The 24,221-nt window shown below is 44.8% G+C and overlaps 1 protein-coding gene across 1 annotated transcript in view; it reads right to left on the bottom strand.

Moving 5' to 3' along the window:
- Dock5 (dedicator of cytokinesis 5) overlaps nucleotides 1–24,221 on the bottom strand; it is a 184,230-nt gene that overhangs the window by 50,292 nt on the left and 109,717 nt on the right. Inside the window, exons 13-25 of the mRNA XM_040740571.1 lie at nucleotides 23,313–23,438; nucleotides 20,126–20,250; nucleotides 18,827–18,925; nucleotides 17,808–17,880; nucleotides 16,838–16,941; nucleotides 15,678–15,861; nucleotides 11,371–11,468; nucleotides 11,049–11,138; nucleotides 9,661–9,761; nucleotides 6,025–6,159; nucleotides 3,245–3,356; nucleotides 2,383–2,453; nucleotides 1,791–1,897 (exon numbers count right to left, since the gene is read on the bottom strand). Of these exons, the coding sequence (XP_040596505.1) occupies nucleotides 1,791–1,897; nucleotides 2,383–2,453; nucleotides 3,245–3,356; nucleotides 6,025–6,159; nucleotides 9,661–9,761; nucleotides 11,049–11,138; nucleotides 11,371–11,468; nucleotides 15,678–15,861; nucleotides 16,838–16,941; nucleotides 17,808–17,880; nucleotides 18,827–18,925; nucleotides 20,126–20,250; nucleotides 23,313–23,438 (1,425 nt within the window). The remainder of the gene's footprint in view (nucleotides 1–1,790; nucleotides 1,898–2,382; nucleotides 2,454–3,244; nucleotides 3,357–6,024; nucleotides 6,160–9,660; nucleotides 9,762–11,048; nucleotides 11,139–11,370; nucleotides 11,469–15,677; nucleotides 15,862–16,837; nucleotides 16,942–17,807; nucleotides 17,881–18,826; nucleotides 18,926–20,125; nucleotides 20,251–23,312; nucleotides 23,439–24,221) is intronic.

Here is a 24,221-nt window from a genome sequence, read left to right as displayed (position 1 = left end):
TGTGTGTGTGTGTGTGTGTGTGTGTGTGTGTGTGTGGTGTGGTGTGCTTGCTTGAGTTCATGTATACCAAATGCATGCAGAAGCCCACGGAGGGCTAGAAGAATGCACCATATCTCCTAGAGATGAGTTACAGATGGTTGTGAGATGTGAGTACTAGACATTGAACCTGAGTTCTCCATAAAAGCAGCAAGTGCTGCTACCTTCTTAGTCATCTTCTCAGCCTACTTGCTCCCCCTTTCTAATTTTGTTTTAAAATTTTTACTTTTTGATTTTGGTGCTAGGGACTGAAGTCATGGCTTTACACATGCTAGGCACACACTAGGCACATGCTCTACACCATCAACCCCTCCAGTTTGTTTTATTGCTTTTGTTACGTTTCACTGCCTACTCGAGCACTACGTCACAGGAAATAGATGAAAACAAAGAAGGTAATGTTCTCAGAAATGTTTGCACTTAACAGACAATCAATCATCAAATTCCTGTGAACACTGAGCTTCCCATGCACATCACCAGCACTTTTTGCACACGGCTTTCTCCTGGAATCTCCACTGTGACGGTTCTTCATTAGGACGACTCCAAGTTCTCCGGACACTACAACCGTGACTGTCACCCATGCTTCCACTTCCTCACCAGAAGTACCTAACTAGAGACTCAGATGGCTCCTGAATTTGATCCCCAGAACACACATAGTGGAAGAAGAGAACTGACTCGGACAAGTTCCTCTGATCTCTATGTATGTGTGGTAGTGTGCATGTTCGTACATGTATACACACAGAGATACACATATACACAGCACCACCAACAGCAACAGCATCACATAAAATGTAAATAAAATAAAAAGAAAAGAGCTATTTAGCTGGATGTGATGATACGCGCTTACAATCCTGGCACACAAGAAGTAGACAGGAAGAGGTCAGCCTACACCACAGAGAGACAACTGTTTCAGTAAGAAAGATAGTAACATCAGAGATAATAAACTAGACTGGAGAGGTGGCTCAGCAATTAAAGGGCTATAGGGGATCAGACACCAATTCTGGCCTCCTTGGGGGCACACACACACACACACACACACACACACACACACACACGAGGGAGGGGGGCTAAAAAAGAATGAATTAAATTGCTTCCCCAAGAGGTCCTTAAGACCCTGCACAATAGGCTAGCTGTCGTGGCATATACTGGACAGCACTTAGGAGGCTGAGGCAGGTGGACCTTTGTGAGTTTGAGGCCAGCCTGGTCTACAGAGTAAGTTCTAGGACAGTCAGGGGTACACAGAGAAATCCTGTCCTAAAAATAATAATAATTAAATAAATATAGAAAAAACAGAACCAGCAATCTGCAAAGGGTATTGCTGGTACCAAGTGCAAATTAAATAAAACAAGGAAACAAAACACAGGCAGATAACCACTACTTGTCACAGATGTCAGCCTGGCCTGGGGGAAGCCATGGGACCTGTTTCCTGCTCTTCTTAACAGTTCATTTGTAAAATATCATGGATAAACTTATTTGTTAATGCCTTTTTCTTCAGCTTTTTGGTCTTTTGTGAATACAAGAAATATCATAGAGATGTGTTGCAAATACGCTGTCATATTCAATTTACATGGATGTGTCACTTGTTAAAATGAGCTAATTTAATCTGAGCTAGACTCACCAGAGAACAGGGAAATAAGTACCAGGCACAGAAATGCTTGCTGTAACGCCACAGTAAATCACTCTGGCACACATATGGTCAAGTGGAAGGAGTCTGACATCTTCTTCCCCAAATGATAGAGGTTCTGAGGGAGACTCACCTGCCTGCTGGAAAAGGCTGCTCTCCACTATCTTGGTCATGCAGTTAAGCTTCTGGCGGACCAGCTGGTTGTCGGGAATGCTTTGAATGAACTTGCAGAAAAGCACGCTGGAAGAGAAGCCCTGGGGTCAGTGTGCTCACTTGGCCAAGCTGAAGACAACATTACACATCTCCACTCTGACAGCTGAGCAGAAACGGGCCTATAAAACTCACGATGACCTAAGACTTGGTTTGAGAGCATCTCCGGGGCCAACATTCTTGTTCCCCAGAGGTTCTGGCTTAGAACTGACTTTGCCCCTGAGAGTTGCACACACCCACACTCACCGTCACTTCTGCAAAATGCCTTTTCTGGAAGTCTCCTTTCTAAGAGCCACTGTACTTTTGTATCCCTAGGCTCCTTTTCCTTTTGCATAGCTTCTTTTCCCACCGAGAGGACAAGTCTCTCCCAGGGGGTGGCTTTGTGCGTTCTTTTATCTCTTCCATAGAACTGAGCACCAATAGGTGTTCCCTTAACACAGCGTGTGTGGCAGCCAGGCTCTGCCCAGCATAGGGCTGCTCCTGTTAGTTTTGAGACACAGTGCTCTGCTACTCACCTGAGCTCCATGGGATCGAACACCAGTTTGACGTCATTAATTATGCTAGGAAGGTACTTCAAAGCTGCCCCCTGGAAGAAGCACGGAGGCAGTCAGTGCTAAGGAAGACAAAGGCAGAATATACCGCTGCAGCCCAGGAGGCAAGAGCAGGACCTGGTGCCCTTGCCATGAGAAGCTGGTGAATGGCCTCCCCACAGCTTCCTTTGAAAACGCAGGAGGCTCAGGCCCTGGTCTTCACTACCAGGAAGCTATGCACATTTATAGCACATGTTTTTTGTTTTGTTTTGTTTTGTTTTTTTTTTAAGGTAATTCAAGTTTCTCCCACCAAGTCAACATGGAAAGCAAGGAAGGAATAATAACATTGAAGCTGGAGCCCTCAAGGGTTTAACGCTTCACAGCAGTGACTCTGCACTTCTGGAAGCAGGGGTGGTGTGTGTGTGTGTGTGTGTGTGTGTGTGTGTGTGTGTGGTGGGGGGGGGGTGACAGAGAAGAGAAGCTGACCCCTGTGACAGCAGGGGGATTGGTTTGCTAAAGTCAAGGGACCAGGCAAGATTTATAACAGCCATTCACGTGGAGTCTAAGGAGGGGCCTGTCTTTGGTGAGTTGACATTTGAAGGTACAAATGCATATAAAAGTTCAGATGTGGACGTACTTACTTTTGCTGTGTGCTTCTTTTTGGCAGTGCTGCGGCTAGAACCCAGAACCTCCTGCATGCCAGGCAAGCAATCGAACGGCCACAGCCTACCCACTTTTCCTTTTCTTCTGCCCATTCTACTACCCCTCTCTAGTTCTCCCTGAGCACATTTCCCTCCTGCCATGTCACAACTCCATAAGGGGCCACCTACAAGGTCACCAGGCTGACCTTGATCTTGACAGCTTCTTCTAGAGGCCTGTCCATCAACGTGTTGAAAGCAAGAAACAACTGGCGGATCGAGTTGTTAAATTCATCTCCATCTTCACTCTGGCCATAAAATCTAGTAAGAAAGAAAATTTACAGTAGGTTTGTGGTCTCAAAAGACAACACTAGAGGTCAGTGCCTTGCTGGTCACCATCTCTAGCTGTGCAAAGACAGTACATGGGGGCACCCCAGGACTGTTTATAAGGGACCAAAAGTCAGCCCACAAGGCTGAAAAGTCCCGAAGACTCTGTAAAGTGCAAATTGGTCGTTTGCAGGTAAAGTCCTGAGACACGGTCTATAGCTGGCTAACCAGGACTGCCAGCTGGAGCTGTCTGAAGGGACTGACCTGGAGATGCGTTTGTCTCTAGCAGTTTGCGGGCACTGCTGGCAAGAGGTAAAATAGCAGAACATCACTGTGCAGAGCCAGCAGGTGAGCCGGGCCTGCCTTCCTCAGCTCATGAGCGAGAACAGGAGGCGTAGGCTTCCAAAGCTGATTCTGCTGGTATCTAAGTCAGCCTTGCACACCCTCTTCCAGCATCTCTCCTCCTTCCTTCCTCACTTCTGCCTCATGCCATGGAGCCTTGATCTGAGCTGAGGTCACAGGCACTGTGGAGAAGCTCCCCCAACCTAGCCCACAAACCCCAGTTGCTGTGCTCTTTCTCCACTGGACCTCCCAGGCTGCTGCTGCCCTGCTCTACTGTAGGTGCCCTGAACATCACTGACAAGAACCTGCTTTGACTAAAGTATTCTGCTCATCCGCATAAGACATGTACCATCAACTCAGGAGTTGGTTGTTTTCCCTTAGTACATGCTAGAAGGTCTCCGGGGAGTTTCTCCAGGCATAGGAGAATCTGCCTTAAAGGGTAGAACATGTGCCTGGTCATTGATGAAATCCACCAAGTGTTCAAGGGAGGGTATGAGGGAATCAGAGTTTATGAACACACTCAAGCACAGGTGTACTCATGGGTACATATTTATGTCAGTCTCCATCATTCACCTGAACACACTGATGGATTGCTTTCTAAAAATCCAAAATCTAAAAACTCTTTAAAATGCCAAAACTTTAATGAGTGCTGACAAGAAGCCATGAGTAAAGTTCCATACCTGACCTCACATGAGGTGTCAGTCAAACTGTACATGCACTAGAAATTACATAAAACCACCTTAAGGCTATGCACATGAGACAGATGGGAAACAGGAGAACTTTGTGTTTAGATTCCAGTCCCACCCCTAAGATATCTTATTATATGCCTTCAAATACTCCAAAATCCCCCACAAATTGTAAACCTATAACTGCTTTTAGTCCTCAACATCATGGTTAAGAAATATAGTAAGCAAGGAGTGTGAACTCCGTATTATTAAGCCAGGTGATAATTGGTAGTTTTCAACCCACTCATTGAAAGAATTGGAAAAGAACTTAGGGTGGGGAGATGGTTTAGTGGGTAAAGGCACTTGTGTAATCATGAGGACATGAGTTCAGATCCCTAGCACTCATGTAATAAGCCAGGTTTGGCCACATGAATTTGTAACTCCACCACTGGGGGCTGGGGATGGGGCTGAGTCAGGAGGACCACCAGGGCTTGCCAAGAACTGGTGAGCTCCAGGCTCAATAAGATCCTGTCTTAAGGGAATAAGGTGATAGAGAGGATCACTCAGTGTCCTCTGGCTTCCATACACATGTCCTGGGTGGACATGCATGTACAAATACCTGTACCACATACACACATGAACAAAAAGAAAAGCTCTCTGAGTCTTTCCAAGGCGGCTCAAAATCAGCCAATGGAACACATGTAACTTTTCTGCTCTGTTCTTACCAGGTCTTGTTGGAGCACACAGTCACTGCTCACCTCACCTCACGGTTGTCTAGGGTCCTTCTCTGCCTATTGCTGCCCCATTAAGTCCTACAGCATCCAATCAGCTCTTCCCCCTGGATCAGCCCAGCACTCCATTTGCATCTGAGGCAGAGCCTCAATGTCTCAGCCTTGAGCAGCCTCTTAGTGGTTACTCCCTTTCATTCTCTGCCTCGCACAATCCATTTTCTACACAGGAAGTGAGATGATCCATCATTAAAAAGCCAGAGTTTATTATCTCACTAATCAAATTCTCCCAGTGCTGCCACCACACTTGGATTAGACCTTTATTATCTATTTAAAGGCCACAGTGATGGTCTGAAAGAACATAGCCCCCAAAGGGAGTGACATGATTAGGCAATGTGGCTTTGTTGGAGGAAGTGTGTCACTGTGGGGGCAGGCTTTAGAGTTTCATATGCTCAGGATATTGCCCAGGATGTCAGCCAACGTCCTATTGCCTCTGAGTCAAGATGTAGGGCTCTCAGCTCCAGCACCACATCTGCCTACACACTGCCATACTCCGCATCCTGATGATAATGGACTGAACCTCTGAACTGTAAGTGAGTCACCTTAATTAAATGTTTTTATTTATGAAAGTTGCTGTGGTCATGCTGTCTCTTCACAGCAATAGTAAACAACAACAACAACAAAACTAAGTCCGACATCATCACCAATCAAGACTTCTAGAGCAAGTAGCATATCAAGCCATTTACACCCATGAATCCTGGATGCAGAAGGACCTCACGTGGACCTTCTCTAGTGGTCTCCTAATCCACCTCGAAAGACCTGGAGTTTGGTTATACCATGACCAATTAACTTCTCACAATGCTGAATGCAAATGAGACGAGGAACAAGCGGGTCTAGGTAAGTACATCCTGTTACTGGGACCGTTACCTCAAGTAGAGCACTCGGGACTGGATGATGAAACGAAACAGGTACTTCAAGGCTTTCAAAGCAGCAAAGAGCAATTCCGTCTTGCTAGGGTCATCAGCGTTAGCCACATAAAAGTTCAGTACCTTGGAGAGTTTCCTAAAAAATGGTAAGAACACAATATTGTTATGGGCAACACTGTGCTCCAGCCTTAGGGTATACAGGACAGAAAGGGATGGTGATACACCGGGAAGCCCAAAGCCCAGCCTTCAAGAACACCCACTCAAATGTGCCCTACACAGGCAAACTAGCTACGGTTTTGTCTCACATCTGTCTAGCTCGGACACTTCCCTTCTTGGAAATACTGGGAAAACTTAGGAGTAATTAATTCCTCAAGGCACGAGTTTCCATTGGTGGAACTGAAAAGAAGGTTCAGGAGATGGCAGAGCTGGGTCTAGGGAATGGCTCAGTGGTGGAAGCAATTGTGGTTCAAGCAGTGAGCATAAGAACTAGAGTTTGGATCCCCAGAACTCATGTGAATGCCAGGTGGGTCTAGTGGCTTATTTACAATCCAGTGCTCAGAGGCAGAGATAGGAGGTCCCAGAAGCAAGTCATCTAACTAAACTAGCTGCATCCACAAGTTTTGGAGCAGTGATCCAGCAAGGCTACTCACATCAACCTTGGGCCTTTTTTTTTGGTTTTTCAAGACAGGGTTTCTCTGTGGCTTTGGAGGCTGTCCTGGAACCAGCTCTTGTAGACCAGGCTGGTCTCGAACTCACAAAGATCCGCCTGTCTCTGCCTCCCAAGTGCTGGGATTAAAGGCATGCGCCACCAATGCCCGGCTCCAGCCTTGGGCCTTTAAATGCAGATGAGCATACAAGTGTACACACACACACACACACACACACACACACACACACACACACACACACACACACAGAGGCACACACACACACACACACACACACACACACACACACAGAGGCACACACACACACACACACACAGAGGCACAACACATACACAAATACATGGAAAGGGTAAAAAGGAATCAAAGAGCTGAAGGGATCTGCCTTACAGGGATTATTTTAATTTTCTGGCATTTAAAGAAGACATCTTCCAATGCCCTGTGAAGGACAGATGCTGTTTGCTGTGGCTAATTCCTACCAGTCTGCCTCCACCCTTTGAAATCAACATGGTGTCAGACGAAAAATAGATTCAATCTGACTCTATATCACCCATTGTTCTGAACATGCCAACAGACAAACGTCTTCTGAGATATTACATAGCTTTACATTTTATTATTATTTGTATATGTACATGCACGTGTGCGCACATGTATGTGCTGGCAAAAGACCAACCACAGATGGTGTTCACAACAGTGTGCTTGTATTTTGAGACATAATTTCTCATTGAATGTAAGTCACAGTTTTGATTAGGCTGGCCAGTGAACCCCAGAGATCTGATCTCCACCTCCCTAGCGTGAGATTACAAATGTGTTTCAAAATGGTCCTTTTTACCTAGGCTCTGGTGATTGAACCCTGGTCTTCAGCCTTGAACAAGTACTTTACGGACTGAGTTATCTCCCAAGAACCATGGTACCAGGGTAACTCGGACTTTTGAGGGCACCTATATTTCAATTATTTTTGTTTTAAAAATCAATCCCTCTCCCTCCCTTTCCCCTCTCAAATTCACCCCAAATCCAAGGGAAACATGAAGAATTAATCAAATGCTGCAAATAAACGCAGTAGGCAAGAGAGTGCTAACTGGCCTCTGTCTGGCAGGAATGTGTCGGACCCTGAGCTCCTTACTGGCCTTGTCAATGCACTGAGTTATGGTCTTGCATCCTTAGCTACTGAAAATTCCCTTAGGAGATAGGTGAGAAAGGGATAATCTGTAATCCCAGCCCCAGGAGGCAGAGGCAGGCGAATCAGAAATTCAACTTTGTTTAAGGGTCTCATTTAGCTCAGTGTACTTAGATTTATAATCTACAACTATCTTAGCTGTAGCTGCTGACCCCTTGGAAAGTCAGGTGCTGGATGGAAATACACCAAAGGCTGGTGTACCTGCTACCTTCTTGACCCATGAGGCACTCACTGATCATAAGGCTAGCTGGTAAGTATGCTGCATAACAACCCTTTGTACGACTTGTGATTCTCTATCTTCATGAATGGTTGCTTTAGAAAACATTCTGGGGGCACAATGATCTGGCCTGACATATCAGAGAGCAGTGACCCATATGAAATGGTGACAGGGGATGTCCTTCTGTATATATGTTTCTCTTATTGGTTGATGAATAAAACACCGATTGGCCAGTAGTCAGGCAGGGAGCACAGGTGGGGCTACCAGACGAGGAGAATTCGAGGGAGAGGAAGGCAGAGAGAAGCCACCAGAAGAGACGCCATGCTGCTGAAGGGATAACATATGGGATTATGAGTAAGGCACAGCCTTGTGGCAATACATAGATTAATAGAAATGGGTTAATAATTAAGAGAGAGCAAGCCAGTAAGAAGCCCTAGCCATCGGCCAGACAGTTTAATAATTAATATAGCATCTGTGTATTTATTTGAAACTAAACAGCTAAGGGACTAGGTGGAACAGAAACCTCCATTTTCACATGGCATGACCCACAGTCCAGGGGACAGCTGACCAATGCCAGCTACATTCCTGTCATAACATGTCCCATCACTCAGCACAATAAACTAGAATTCCAGAGTTCGGGTTGGCGGACCGCGCTGGAGCTGAGCACCGCAGGGGAAGCAGAGTGAACACAGTAGATTTGTTCCTCTGGTCAGCCAGCCACAAACTGCATACTGAAAGCAGGCTGTTCTGCACAAAAGGTTAAAACTACTTGGGTAAAAGGAAAACAAAGGACATCTCCTAATGTCCCACAAGTAGTCCATTCCCCAAAGCACGGTGGGGTAGGGCTGAGGGTGTGGCCTGCCTTTCTACCAGACTTGGTTTTGCCTAGTTCATTGTTGGACCCCCTTGGGGACTCAAGTTCATCTCACTGACATCTGATTCATAAGTTCCTGAGTTTGGTCATGTGTTTCTATGGCTGTCTCCATCTCCCCATCGTATGCAGTTGGATTTTTTTCTTCCTAGTTTTGTGTGTATACATACATTTGCACATGTATATGTGCATATAGATGGGTGTGAACACACATGTGTTAAAGCCAGAGGTCTACATCAGGTGTTTTCTATAATCATTCTCCATTTTAATTTTTGAGACAGCTTCTCTCTAATTAGGAGCTCACTAAATCAATGTAACTAGCTGGCCAACGAGCCCCAGGAATCCCCCTGTGCCCACATCTCCAGTACCGGGATTGGAGGCACACATCACCACGCTGCACTTTTCAGTTGGGTCCCAGGGATCAAACCCAGGTCCCTGTACTTGCACAGCAAGCACTTTGCTGACTGTAGCATCTCCCTAGCCCCCACTCTGGGGTTTGAAGAAATGCATTCTTATCCTGAAGGAAAGGCCTGAGTCCAACACCTCCTTCCACTGACACATTATCCAAATGGCCTCTTTCCAGGAAGATGCTCAGAACACAGTCCCACCCTCCATGCACACTGACTGCATGCAGGCTTCTCTTGTTTCTCAACGGTCCAACCCCGGGAACAACCCCAACAACACACCAGTCCCCGAGTCATACTTACACGTGTGCCAGCGTGGCACTGAAGTGCTTGTATATGTAGGTTTCAAGTACAGGGTTAAAATGCTGGAACTTGATGTCTCCTATCAGTGAGATAATGAAGACCTGCCAAAGGTGGCCAGCGTTAACAGCAGCACTGCACAGCCAGATGCTCTGCCCACCAGCAAGACTCTCACCTCTAGGTGCCTTTTCTTTGATTATTTTTGCAGCATTTCTATTGAAGCTGAAGTCTTAGGGCTTATATTTAACATAGACAGATTATTTGTGTCCAGCATACTGCTATGGGTAAACTGATCCAGGCCATCACCATTGGCCGTGGGCAGCTAATGTCACAAAAGGGTGCACAGGTGACTTAAGGCACAGAAGAGCAACAGGAGACGGGGAAGGAAGACAGCAAAGGTAGTGTGTGGGAATTATAAACTAATGCAATGTCTCATGAGATTTTTCCCCAAGCTGAGAATGAATATCTCGTGAATGCCAGAGTTTGGTCTCCCCATTTCTTCTCTATGTGTCACCTGATGTCTATGGAGTGTATAAAGGGTAAATGTGTATTAAAGAGGCACTTGGAAATGCCATCTATGCCCAGACAGCTGCCCTGTTCAGTTAGGGTTCATCTCCATGGTCTCTAGTTGGCCTCTTTTCCCCACAAACCAGACCCTGACTGACTGAGCTTAGTTCAAGATGGTAGCATTGCCTGGCTCCATCTTCCAACATTAGCTCTGATGCCCTGACCTGCTGCTAAAAAAGACTAGTTTGCCCATGCTGGCAAACATCACACATTTGCAATCTACCTACCCGTTTAGACCCAATCTTCAGGTAAAATTCTGTCCTAGACTCCCGTTAACAGTGAGGAAAAGAGGTGTGGTTTAAGCACGCCTGCTTCCTCCTGTTCCCAGACATCCCCTGCCTTTCGCAACTTCCCACTGTTATACATCACTGTTCTGATTTCAGTTGTTAGAATAGGTTTAAGCGCTGAGTGACAAATGACTGCTAAGCTGCCAATGGCTCATAAGGACACTAAGGTTCATCTCAGACTGGTGAATGCAGCCCCCTGACACAGCCGGACAAGGACATATGTACATCGTTCATTATCAAGGGCAACTCCTGGGCTTTGACTAGAGAGTGACAAAAGAAGTTCAAGTGCCTGCCAATCTCTAATGTAATTAAACCCATTGATTTCCCTAATGAGAAAGTGAAAGCATGTTAAAAAAAAAGGTGAGATCGAATAGAAAATAAGAGCCTGGAAGAGATGACCTTGGTTCCTAATCGAACTTCTCAGAGTTTAGGCTAAAGAAATTCTCAGAGAGATGTAATTTTGCTTGATGATATTCATGGTACTGTAAAAATGAGCTATCAAAGAATAAACACTGGTTAATAAGCTAAACTGCTTACCAGTGCATCAAACACAAGGAAGTCGTATGTTTCGTTGTCTGACATCTCCATCATTATGTTAAAAAGTGCGTCTAGTGTATCCTGTAAAAACTGCAGGTAAAAGAAACAGATGTTATTTGGGTTTCATCCTGCTACATGCTGTAGAGAAAGTGGGTTGTCACTGTGTTCTAACAGAATAGATGTGAATAAATACTTTGGTAAGATTGGCACACTGGCTTAGTCATGCAGACGCTGAGTTTAGATCTCCGGTTGGCTTAACAGAAATGGTTGAACTAGCGACACAGTAAGGTATACTGGAGGCTATGGACACAGAGAGGCATACCTTAACAATCTCTCCCCCATCCACTTCCATCAACTTCTTCAGGTTGTGTTTAATATTCTGAGAGTTGGAACGCCAGTTTAATAAGCCGAGCAGGTCCACTGGGGAGAACAAACCACAGACATTAGAACACATAGCTATAGAATTTTCCAGAACAGATCACTGCTGCCAGGCTGGGGAAACGGCTCAGGGGGTAAAAGAACTTATCACGCAAATATAAAGGTGTGAATGTGGACCTCTAGAACACATAAGGCTGGCTGCAGCAGTGCATATCTGAAACCCCCAGGGCTCCTATAATGAGACAGCCAGCCTGGTTTACACAGTGGCACACACAAGACCCTGTCGCAAACAAGAAGGAAGGTGACATCCAAGGGTGTTCTCTGACCTACCTACACGTGTGCAATGCAGCACATGCCTGCCTGCACACACATGAACACATGCATATTATACAGTCACAAAGATTTTTAAAAGTTAACTGTTCTTCATAGTGGCTAATTTAAGGAGTAGCCGGGTGTTACTGCAATTTATTATTTCTCATATAAACCAGAGAAAATCTCTAGTCCTCTTTAGTCCCTCAGAGAAGGAAAAAAAATCAGTTACTGATGTGCAAAAACATAAAATGAAGATTGACTGGAGCTTGTGTTTCTCAAATGATGACATCATCAATATAAAAGTAAACTTAGACTTCCGTCTCCAATTTCCTGTCTGACTGATATCCATGTCTAGGCAGATTCATGGGAAGGAGCAACATACAGACATACAGACACATCAGTTCACTTTGACATCACAACCGTACTGTAGGCATTTTGTTTTCCAGAGGAAATACAGGTTTGCGACACTAAATCACTTGCTTTAGGTCACATGACTACCAAGGGGTAGCAGGAATGGGGTTTAACTATAGCTTGATCTGACTCTAAACATGAGAGCTAACAAATGCAGAAACAAACTAATTTCATTAGACTTCTCCCAGAATAACATACTCCATGCATACCAATATTTTCTCTAAATCTAAAATCCAAAGTATTTCTAGTCCCAAGTATTCCAGACAAGGGATATTCAACATGTACTGTTTGTTACTCTTGTTTAAAAGACAGGGAAACCAAATCACAGGAAGTCATTGCAGAGGTGGGACTGACAGGCAATCCAGTTCTAACTAGCTTCCACGCATTGAAACACATGCAGAGAGTAACACGTTTACCATGCCATTCACTATTTTTCCCTTACATTTATTTTCTTTATTATTATTATTATTATTATTTATTACATTCCAACCCCAGCTCCCCCTCCCTCCTCTCCTCCCCCTCCCTCCTCTCCTTCCACTCCCTAACTCCTCCCCATCTCCTATCTGCTCCTTGGAGAGGGTAAGGCTAGGAAGTCTACTAAGTCTGTCCCATCATCTTGTTGAGGCAGACCAAGGCACCTCGTCACCCCACACACACACCTGTGTCTAGGCTGAGAAAGGTATCGTTCCATGTAGAATGGGCTTCACTGTCGGTTTGTGCATTAGTTAGATCCTGGATTCACTGCCAGTGGCCTCATATATTGTTCCAGCCGCACCATTGTCACCTATATTAAGGGAGTCTAGTTCGTTCCCATGCAGGATCCCCATTTATGAGACCTGAGTCAATGATCTCTCACTAGCTCAGGTCAGCTGATTCTGTGGGTTTCTCCATCATGGTCTTGACTCTTCTGTTCATATTTTCACTCCTCCCTCACTTTGACTGTACTCCAGGAGGTTGGCCCATTGGTTAGTTGTGGATTTCTGCATCTGCTTCCATTTGTTTCTAGAAGAGGGTTCTAGCTTCTCTGGGGTTGTGGATTGTAGGCTGGGTATCTTTGCTTTATGTCTGACATCTAGGTATGAGTGAGTACATACTATATTTGTCTTTCTGGTTCTGGGCTACCTCACTCAGGATTTTTTTTCTAGTTCTGTACATTTGCTTGCAAATTTTAGGATGTCATTGTTTTTTTTTTTTTTTTACCACTAAGTAGTACTCCATTGTGTAAATATACCACATTTTCTTTATCCATTCTTCAGTTGAGGAGCACCTAGGTTGTTTCCAAGATCTAGCTATTACAAATAATGTTGCTATGAACATAGCTGAGCAAATGTCCTTGTGGTGTGAATGTGCTTCCTTTGGGTATATGCCCAACAGTAGTACTGCAGGGTCTTGAGGTAGGTTGATCCCTAATTTTCTAAGAAATCATTACACTGATTTCCACAGCAGCTGTACAAGTTTGCACTCCCACCAGCAGTGGAGTAGTGTTCCTCTTACTCCACATCCTCTCCAGCATAAGCTGTCATTGGTGTTTTTGATCTTAGCCATTCTGATCAGTGTAAGATGGAATCTCAGAGTTGTTTTAATTTGCATTTCCCTGATGACTAAGGATGTTGAGCATTTCCTTAAGTGTCTTTCAGTCACTTGAGATTGTTCTGTTGAGAATTCTGTTTAGATCTGTACCCCATTTTTTAATTGGATTATTTGGTAGTTGGAAGTCTAGTTTCTTGAGTTCTTTCTATAATTTGGAGATCAGCCTTCTTTCAGATGTGGAGTTGGTGAAGGTCTTTTCCCATTCTGTAGGGAGTCGTTTTGTCTTGCTGACCATGTTCTTTGCATTACAGAAGCTTCTCAGTTTCAAGAGGTCCCATTTATTCATTGTTGCTCTCAGTGTCTGTGCTACTGGTGTTCTATTTAGGAAGTGGTTTCCCGTGCCTATGAATTCAGTAGCCACATTCATTTTATTATTCAATTAAACTCTCAGATTGAAATGGATTGCAGCCACCAGCTATTTGGGCTGCTTCCAGTGTGTCCACATTGTAAATATCAGGAAACATCCTTATGATGAGAGCTGATGCACAGCTCACTAGCGCCAGGTTCAATGTCTAGGAGCTGCACTAAGATTCTGTGACTACTATACCTTTACCATCTAAAAGCTGTTTTTTACATTGGGACCACTCCCCCCATAGTTAAGCCTATGAGACTGGCACAAGTTTGCTGTGTTTTCTGTGAAGCTAAGAACACTTCCTATCTCAAGCGGGTTCACCTTCCAATTAGATTAGATCTGGACTTCACTCTGTTGAGTCCAGCACACAGGCCCAAGTTGAAACCCCACCCTTATTCTCTAGCCAGACATGATTTGTCCAAATCAACCCGATACTGACTCCTTCTAAAGAGCACAGGATCCGAGTCCCCGAGTGTGCCTTCCCTCTGCAGGGCACTCTCCCATGACAGCGCTCCGATTCTCTTGCTCCAACCCAAATCAGCCTCATGCTCAAAGGCCTGACCCTGTGCATACCACCTGGGACAGATACGGACCTGCTAAGGCAGGACCCTGGGCAGTAGGGCATTCTGGGCTCGTTGGTCATCAGGACTCCTTCTATGTGACACAGGTTGAAGTGGATGCCGGAGGTTGGACAAGAAACAAAATGGAGACTTGTTTAAACTATGCTGCTGATTTCACGGAAAATTCCTGTTTCCCTGGAGCAATGGAAGGGGAAGACTAGGAGAAAGAGGAACTCTGCTGGGTGTAGGGACTTATACTTGGGAAAATGAGACAGGAGGATTATTACTAGTTCTAGGCCAGTGTAGGCTATATAGTGAGACCCTGTTCAAAATAAAAATGTAATAAAAACAAGCTGCTCTCTACCATTCCTGTTTGGGCAAGAGATTGATTACTGTCATAACCCAATCCTTACTACTGACCTTCACTGCACCGTCTACTGCAACAAACAAACATGAGATTTCACAATTCCACCAATTCATGAATATGCTTAGGTTTTCGGATACGAAAAAGCATTTGTGATGGCAGATTATTTTGTCAACTTGACAGGATGGAGTCGCCAAGGAGACAAACTTCTGAGTACAATGTGAGGCAGTTCTAGACTGTGGTAATGGAGATGGGAGCCCCACTTAAAATGTGGGCAGTAACTGCATCGGCTAGGGTCTCCAGCTCAACAGAAGGCAGAAAGGAAGTTGAGCAACAGCATTCACCACGTTCTGCTCCCTGGTGACCGGCTGCCTCGTGCTCCTGTGTTGTCCCCTGTTGTGATGGGCTGTACCCTTTAACTACAAGCCAAAATACACTTTCCTTACACAAGCTGCTCCTGTCAAGCACGTTGCTAGAGAGCCCCTGAAGAAGTAATTAACAGCACTGTAGAACATCACTGGGTGAGCAGAGGGCAGAATCCAACTGCCAAGCATCCTGCTTCAGAAGACCTGGTGCCACATGCTCCCGCACCATGAGTCTAACCAAGGAGCCAAGGAGGATCAGCCCCGCGTCATCTGTGTCCATATGGTCCCCACACCTACCGTTCTGGGTGAGCTTTGTAGAACAAATAAGGGTGGCAATCTGAAAACTGTCCTTCGTGCTGTCTTTGTTGGGTGTGAAGACGGATGGGTTTTTAGATGCTTGGAGTTCTTTTTCTTCCAACTCTGCTTTGGTCCCAGGCAGGGTCAGATAGTATTTTACATCTTCCATTTTCTTATTATCACCCTGCAATGGAAACAAGTTAGAAAGATGAGAAGCTAGGTAACGTCTCTCAAGTGCTAGTGAGGCATACCTGTTCCGAGAAGGACACAGTCATTCTGAGTAGGGGATGTGTGACTTTGTCAAATTATATTTATTATCCCCTATACTTTAGACATTATCACCTACACAATTTACAGAAGAAATAACTTTATCATGGAATAATAAAGCAGTAAGTTATGATCTAGAAATCAGAACCTATTCCCTGCCAGAAGTAAATACATGTATTACAGAATAAGGTAGAGTTTGAGTCTCCTGAACTTATAAATGGTCAAGTGTGTACTTCATCGGGACTCTGGAGAAAGAAGTAGCTCCCTATGGATTTTCAAACTATTAAGACACGCTAAGGAAAGAAAATTATCATTGGTGAGGCACAATTCAGATGAGCTGTCTACTATGCATCGGTCGCCATCTACTAAATGTTCCTGGGGAACTGAGTGAGATCTCCCGGCAAGGACATTAAACTCTAAAATCTCAGTAGGTGTAGGGCTCAGAACAGTGAGCAGGGAATGAGCACCAATGGGAAAAACAGCAGGCATGGCCCAGACAGCAAAAATGGTGCCTGGGCTACCATGTACAAAAACCACATCCTATCATACCTCCAGGTTCTCTCCAGGTATGGCTATCCACTGTCTGTGTCATTCGGAAGATGGACAGCAGAATCAAGGGCCTTGCCCTTTACTAATCAGGACCAAGGCACACCCGCTGCCCTACAGTGCGATGCTCCTAGAACACTCAACAGCCATGCAACCCACTCTCCCCCAAGAGCGCAAAACCATTAAGGTGTGACCTGGAACCCTCTAGACTTTAGAGGGCAGACACATGTAACTTTGAATAGATTTCTGAAGCTAATGCATGTAAATCCCAAACAAGCCCAAAAACCACATTCACAGGGAACAGGTGTGCACTGAGCCCTTCTTAAGTCTGGTTCTGTGAACATCACCTTGTATACCACCAGATCGTGTCTCCCATCCTGCAGGGTCGTGCCGTCCAGGTTCATCAGTTTCACAAAAGCCACCCCAAAAGCTCGCTCTGATTTATCTCTGGCTGAAAAGACAAAAATATATGTCTAAGTCATGTAGGTGGACATCAGGAGGAGACGGCATTTGCTCTGGGAATGATGTTCAACCACAGGAAAATAAACACAGGTGAGCAGTAAGCTTGGCTGTGTCACTGTCACGGCTGCTCCCAAACTGCAAATGACTGACATTTCACACATGGGCTAGTTTCTATATGGCCTAATGAAGGAGACCACCATCTACTGAGTCATCCAAACCAGAATTGTGGTGCTGACCAATCTCAGGCCTGTCAATCAATGTCATGTCTAGCATACCTATACAGTGTGATCCCTTTCTGTCTCTGGGCCCTGTTCCTACCCAAGGCCAAGGAATGCTCACCCTATCTGTTTACCTCTTTGAGTCGTTCTATCTTCATGCCTTTTTTCATCCAGCACTCTCTCCACACAGTAGGAGGGAGGACTCTCAAATAAGACTCATTCATGGAAAACCCCCTGCCTCAACCCCTTTAATGAAGCTGGGTGTGGTGACTCATACTCATAACTCCAGCTACCTGAGAAACTGAGGCAAGAAGAATACAAGCTTGAGGCCACCTTGGGCTACATATTGAGACCCTATCTCAAAAATAAGCAGGGATGACTAGGGTTGTACCTTCATGGCGGAGTACACACCATCATGCACAGGGTTGTGGATCCAATCCCCAGTACTCAGAAACAAACAAACAAACAAACAAACAACAACAACAACAACAACAAAACCCCACACTATTCATTTTCCCGATACTGTATGAATTCTGAGATAAAATTGCCAAATTTTTCACCTTTTCAAATGCACAAAGCACGTCAGGAAACAGCTAGTTCTAAAACAGAAACAGGCTGCAGCCATCCTACCACTTACATTCTTGGGATGATCTGTGTCGGAAGGTAAATCTGATGTGGCAGCGTGTGACCTCCTCTATAGGAATGAAGACCTGCAGAAAGGGGAGGAGTCAGAAGCCAAGGCCTACTTGGGATCAGTTCCTCTCAACTGCAATGCATGTTTCTGACCCAGGGCCATATGCATTTGCAGGGTGCAGCACGATGCCTTGATTCTGCACACATTTTGCAACTGTTCCAACCAGAATAATAGCGTGTCTACTGCTTGAAGCTTTTGCCCTTTGCTAGGAGTGGCCGTATTCAAAGTCCTCCCTCTTAACTACTCTGAGAAAAAGGGACTTAGACTTGGCTTTAGCATTTTATCTCTATTTTATCTCAGCAAAAGTTCCTTCAGAGACTGGGGCTTGCTAGCAGGCTTCATTCACATGGCCATTCTCAAGTCGAAAACATCAGAGAGGGAGACCATTCTGCTGTTTATCATACTTTCAGAGTTTAGACGCATTATGCGCCTGGCATTCAGAGGGACAAGACCTGAACTGGCCTCTGTGAACCCACGGAAGGTGCTGGATCAGAAAGCACTCTACAATTCACGAAACCCTCTTCACACTGAAGAGACCCAGAACGCGTGAGCAGAGGCCAACAAGAACACCACATTAGGAAGCTGAGGGCGGAGTGCGAGATCTTTGCCTGTCTGCAGCATCTTGGCCGCCTACCGCCTTATTGCAGCCACAAGTTTCTCGATTCCAGTCTCTCTGTATTTATGAATGAGAGTATTCTTTCAGAATGCTGGGCTTCTCAAAAATAGATGCTCTAAAGAACTCTTAACCACCAAGTCAGCTTTTCAAAAGGCTAGTTCCTTGAGAACTTCATACAATGGATTTTGATTATACCCCCACCCCCACACCACCCACCCCATTGCTCATCTCTTACTACAGCTTATCGGAAATTCCAGATAAGGTAAAAAGGGTTTGGGGTTTAAAAGGCAGACGGGAATCTCAACAAGGGTCCACAGCTGAAGGAGCCCAGAAACAGAGTTCTCACCTTGACGGTCTCGTACCAACAAGGTTGCTTGACTTGGTAATACACCACTGACTTGTACTCCGAGACGCCTTCGTACCCAGCACCAGGATGAATGGCTTTCTTTGGTTGGAAAGACACAATTAGGAGATGATACTAGGTCAAGAAAAATACGGCTATAGGAAAAGGTTTCTGAATGTCTAACAGCCGAAAATTAACTCAGAATCGGAAGTGCAGTGGATCTGAGAAGAGTCTAGCAACACTCATTCACACTGCATTGGGAGACTTCTCTGCAGCCTTGAATCTGAACACGCAGCAGGTGCATGTGGTACACAGCATGCACAACACCAACAAACACCACCTCTATCCCCTCCGCCCCAAGAACTGCATGCTTTGAACTGCCGTGTTTTTACTGAATGTAGAGTTTCCTGCTTTAAAGAAACATAATTGTTAAATTATGCACAAGGACTGAATATTTGGGGAGCATCATCCCAGGACATCTAGAGAGTTTCAGGGGCCTAGACTTTGACTTGTAGATCCCAAAGTAATTAGGTGGGGGGCGACAGGCAGAGACCTCCTGTGGCCACCCAGTGCCTCCTGCCCCTCTGAAATCAAAGTGAAGATGTCCTTGCTTACATGGCTAGAAAGCTACCAGAGTCACAGGAACTCTGGACTGGAAGTCAGTGCACCTGGTTCCCCTTCTGGCCCTGCCTCAAGTCTGTGTTTCCCCACAAGAGAACTCCACTCAGGTTCCTAATGACTAATGCTGGCCTACATCCATTAGCTTCACGATGCTCCTTCAGGTGGGTGTCTGTGGGCTCTACTGGCCCAGGTAATGGCACTGTGCCTTCGAGGCCTCTGGGACACTTTTGCCACTGTGCTCAAGTTTGGAGTAGCTACATGGCTTGAAAACATCAAAGAAATGCTAAGTGCCCTGTAGTATCTCTGCACAGGGGAAATACCAAAATGAATCTAAATGGCTCCACGAGTAAAACTGGCCACTGAAAAATCACGGGTTTACCAGACTTTATATCTATATCTATATATATATATATATATATATATTCCTGATGAGAAAACATCCAGTGTGCTGTGCTGGTGCATTTGTATAATCCCAGCACCCAGAAGGCAGAGGTAGAGACAGAGGAATCACATCTTTGAGGCAGCCTCAGCTACCTAGTAATAACAAACCAAAGAACAAAACCCCAGAACAGAAGAACTAAACCCCAATATGCGGAACACTGGCAGTAAGTCTGAACAGCAGTCGGCTCCCACTACAGAACAGGTGCAATGGCGATGGCATTTGTGGGGGATGCTACATACCTCTAAAAGGTTGCCTTCGTCATCAAACACTGACATGGTCACCTCCACGTTCTTAGGTGTCTTCTTCTTCCCCTTGTCAAACTCCCCGTGGATCAGGGTGACGTAAATATCATTTCGAACATCTCCTGCAACATGACAAGCCTCCAGTGAGTGCTGCTGGGAGAATGCATTTCAAAGTGCCATGATACAACACACAAAGGGTAAATTAAATAGGAAATGATCTGGTGGTAATGATCTATTTATTCCACAGAAGTCTTTTACTGAGCTCTCATTCCACTTTTCACTACATACCAAGACGTCTGTGACATACATGTTTCATAAAGATTAAGTTTTTTTAATTACTGTACACACCCATACATGCATACATGTACATGTGAATGTCACAGCATGGGTGTAGGGGGTCAGAGAACAACTTCTCTGAAGTCAGTTTTCCTACTTCATGCTCCTTTCCAGGCAGTGTCTCTCTTGCTATTTCTTTTTTTCTTTTTTCTTTCTTTCTTTCTTTCTTTCTTTCTTTCTTTCTCTCTCTCTTTTTTTTTTTTTTTTTTTTTTTTTTTGGTTTTTTCGAGACAGGGTTTCTCTGTATTGTTTTGGGGCTGTCGGTCCAGCCCGGTCTCGAACTCACAGAGATCCGCCTGCCTCTGTCTCTGCCTCCTGAGTGCTGGGATTAAAGGCGTGCGCCACTACCGTCTCTTGCTATTTCTACTGCTGTCCTGCGCTCACAAGCTTCTGAGCAATTCTCCTTTCTCTCATCTTGCTGTAGGCTGCTGGGATAACAGATAACAGATGTGAGAACACTACACCTGGCTTTCTTATGTGAATTCTACAAGCTATTAGGGTTGTGCAGCAAACGTTTTTAATTACGAAGCCACCTAAGGCATCCGATTCTTTCAATAGTAATTCTTTGTCACATATTATCACATGATAAAAAGTATATATTATATTTTGCTAGGCTACCCAGCAGATTTTTAATAGTATCTTCCAGGGTTCTTGTTTCTTCAGCTAGCTGGGTGTGGGCATGCTTCGTTCCTGAGGAAACACAGCCCAGGAAGACCAGCAGTCCACTCTCAGGGACAGACAGTCCCACTGTGAGCATTAAAAGGGAAGAAGAGAGTGAGCTAGTTGTGGGTGGGGTAGGGTGTAAAGAGTAAGCCAGGGTCTTGATGGAGGAAGTAAATGGCCTGAAGTCCAAAAAGTCTTGGTGCTAAAGATGGGGACAAAAAGACATTGATAGATATAAGTCAAATGAGTGTACACTATCAACCGGGGACAGAATATGGTTGACAAAGAAAGCTAACCTATTATGGGCTGAACTATGCCTCTCTCCATTCATATGTTGAAGCCCCAGGGCCTTCAGGATGCCTATATCTGGAGATAGGTCATTTATTTAAAAGGTAATTAAAGTAAAATTGGGTCATTTCTAATATGACCGGTGTCCTCATAAAAGGAGATGAGAACACAGACAGAGAGGAAGATGGCTGTCTGCAAGTCTAGGGAAAAGCATCCATGCAAATGCCTTGGTCTTGGACATGCAGCCTCCGGGACCATGAAGGAGCAAATCTCCACTGTCAGGGGCCCTTTACTGTAATGTTTGTAAGACAGCCCTAAGCAGAGCTTAAGGACAAGACACTGAAGAATGACTAAGGAAGACAGAAGGGGCCTGACAAAAGTCAGTGTCAGCTCAGGCTGACCTTAACTCCAGACTCCTGACTCACCCTCCACAGTGGTCAGATAACAGACACCATGGATTGGATGAAGCTAGACAGTCTTTTGGTTTTTTCTTCTTCAGTGCTAGGAAGGGAACCCCAGGCCTCATCTATGCTAACTAAGCAAGTGTTCCACCAAAGAGTGTTATCTTGAACCCATGCACTTGTGCACTGTAGAGACCCTGAGGGGATCTTACAGAGCTGATCCACAGAGTAGCATGGAAACCACTGCCCTACACAGAGTTTAAAAGCTCATTACAGCCCTGGCACCCTGAGTCAATCCTGCTGACAGAAAGTCTTTCAATGTCTCCAAGATAAAGTCAGCTTGTCTAAAAAGTACATTTCCCAATTTTCAGATTCCTGTCTTGCCTAACAGTACAGTTGCCGTTACAAGAGAATATCATCAATAGTTACTTGTTTTAACTGTGAGACAGCAGGGTGTAGTAGTTCACGGCTGTAGTTCTAGCAACCAGAGACTGAGGCAGGAAGACTGCTTCAAGTTCCAGGGCATCCTGGGTTTACTGTGAGAACTTGTCTCAAAAACAAAACTAAATGATACAAAAAGCAAAATGTTTCCCTCAAATGCTAGTGAGTTTACAGTCAGAGTTTTGCAATAGATGGAGCTGCTTTTATGAAAAAAGAAGAAACAAAAACCTCTCTTTTACAGAAACTCTTATTCATTCATTCTATGAGTATTCACTAAAATACCCTTCATTCTCAGGCAATGTGTGTAAAACCAACTATTACTGCTCCTTAGCTTCCTAAAGGTGAAAAAAGATCCCACTCACTGTCAAAAGATCTGTTCTCAGGGAGTACACAGCAAGTTGGTTTTCTAGAATTTTCAAATGTGGTATGACTGGCTGTCCACAAGTCTCATTACTACCAATTAGTTCATATGGTTATTCATCAAGTTCCTCAGAGTATGTTCCCTTTGACTATGATGGATACGAGAGAATTAAATGGGTGAAGTCATCGAACTCAGGAGAATACAACTGCAGGTCACTGACATGGTCAAAGGTGAGAGCAGAACAAGAATGGAGAAGTCCAGAATGGAAGAGCAGAGCACAGTTAAGAGCACATGGGAGTAGAACACAGCATCTCACAGATGGAGCAGAGCCCAACATATCCGGGACACGAGGAGAAAAAGCTCTTGCCAATGAAGAAGTTAATTTCCTGGACTGAAGACACTGGATCCCCATTTGCTTCCTGAGAAAGAAGTCAGGTTTAGGAAGCATGTGTGCGGAACAGGATGGGAAAGAGTGAGTTGAAAATGTTGCACGGTACTTCAAGGTGTTTTCTTGGTCTTGCCCATTGAATAAGGTTTTAGGATGCTGCAACTCTCTGTCACCAGTTTCTTGATGCTGTTAACGCTAAATGATGTCCTCTTAGGGACCCACATTGCCTCAACTGTCTGAACAGAGGTAATCCTTCCTTCCGACATGGAAAAGAAACATAAAACAGGACTCCAGCAAAGTGTGTACCTGGCAGGATTATTTCTGGAAAGCCCATTTTCCGAGCTATTGCTGTTGATCTGTCCACTAGGTGTGAAAAGTTCTTCTGCACCTGGGTGAGGTCACCTGGCAGTAACTTTAAGGACACCCAAAGACCTGTGAGGGGGAAAAAAGGACAAGTTTCTTGTTCTCTGTTATGATCTTTGCAACACACATATAGTAGCTTGTGTAAGACCAACCAGACACCTCATGATAAACATATAATCCTCCCAGGGTAACATCATTTCAATGATACTTCCTTCAGACTCACCAGGGGGCTTACTTGAGAAGCCAACAGATATGGATGACTTCGGGGGATGATATCTAATATCACGTGGCGGTAGTACCAAAAAAGACACAGAAATCAATGGAAACTGTGGGATTACATACATACACAACACATGGCAGTTTAATAAGTGATGGCAGAGGCAGAAAAAAAATCGTGAATAAAGAAATGAGTTTCAGAAGGTCTAGAGAGATAGCATGATGATTAAGAACACCTACAATTGGTGCTAGCACAACTGGATGTCGACATGTAGAAGAATGCAAATAGATCCATATCTATCCCCAAGCACAAGTCAAAATGAATCAAAGACCAGCACAGGAGGTCACTTCCTAAAAATGGCACTAGTAGCACAGACTCTGAGAGCAACAATGAAGAACACTTGCTGGTTGTTCAGAGGGCCCAGTTTGAATCCCAGCACCAATGTTGGGCAGCTCACAACTGTTTGTAACTCCCAGGGAATCTTGTACCTTCTTCTGGCCTCTGTGGGAACATATACATGTGGCAGAAACTCGTACACATACAGACATATATGAAAATAAGTATCTTTTAAAAACTAATTTCAAAAATATTTTTTTCTTGCTACTAAAACCAGAAGCAACTTAACATCTTACATT

Source organism: Mesocricetus auratus, unplaced genomic scaffold (assembly GCF_017639785.1).
Source record: "Mesocricetus auratus isolate SY011 unplaced genomic scaffold, BCM_Maur_2.0 Super-Scaffold_100707, whole genome shotgun sequence".
NCBI lineage: Eukaryota > Metazoa > Chordata > Mammalia > Rodentia > Cricetidae > Mesocricetus > Mesocricetus auratus.
The sequence above is the reverse complement of the archived record's forward strand: the minus strand, read 5'-3'. Positions and strand labels throughout refer to the sequence as shown.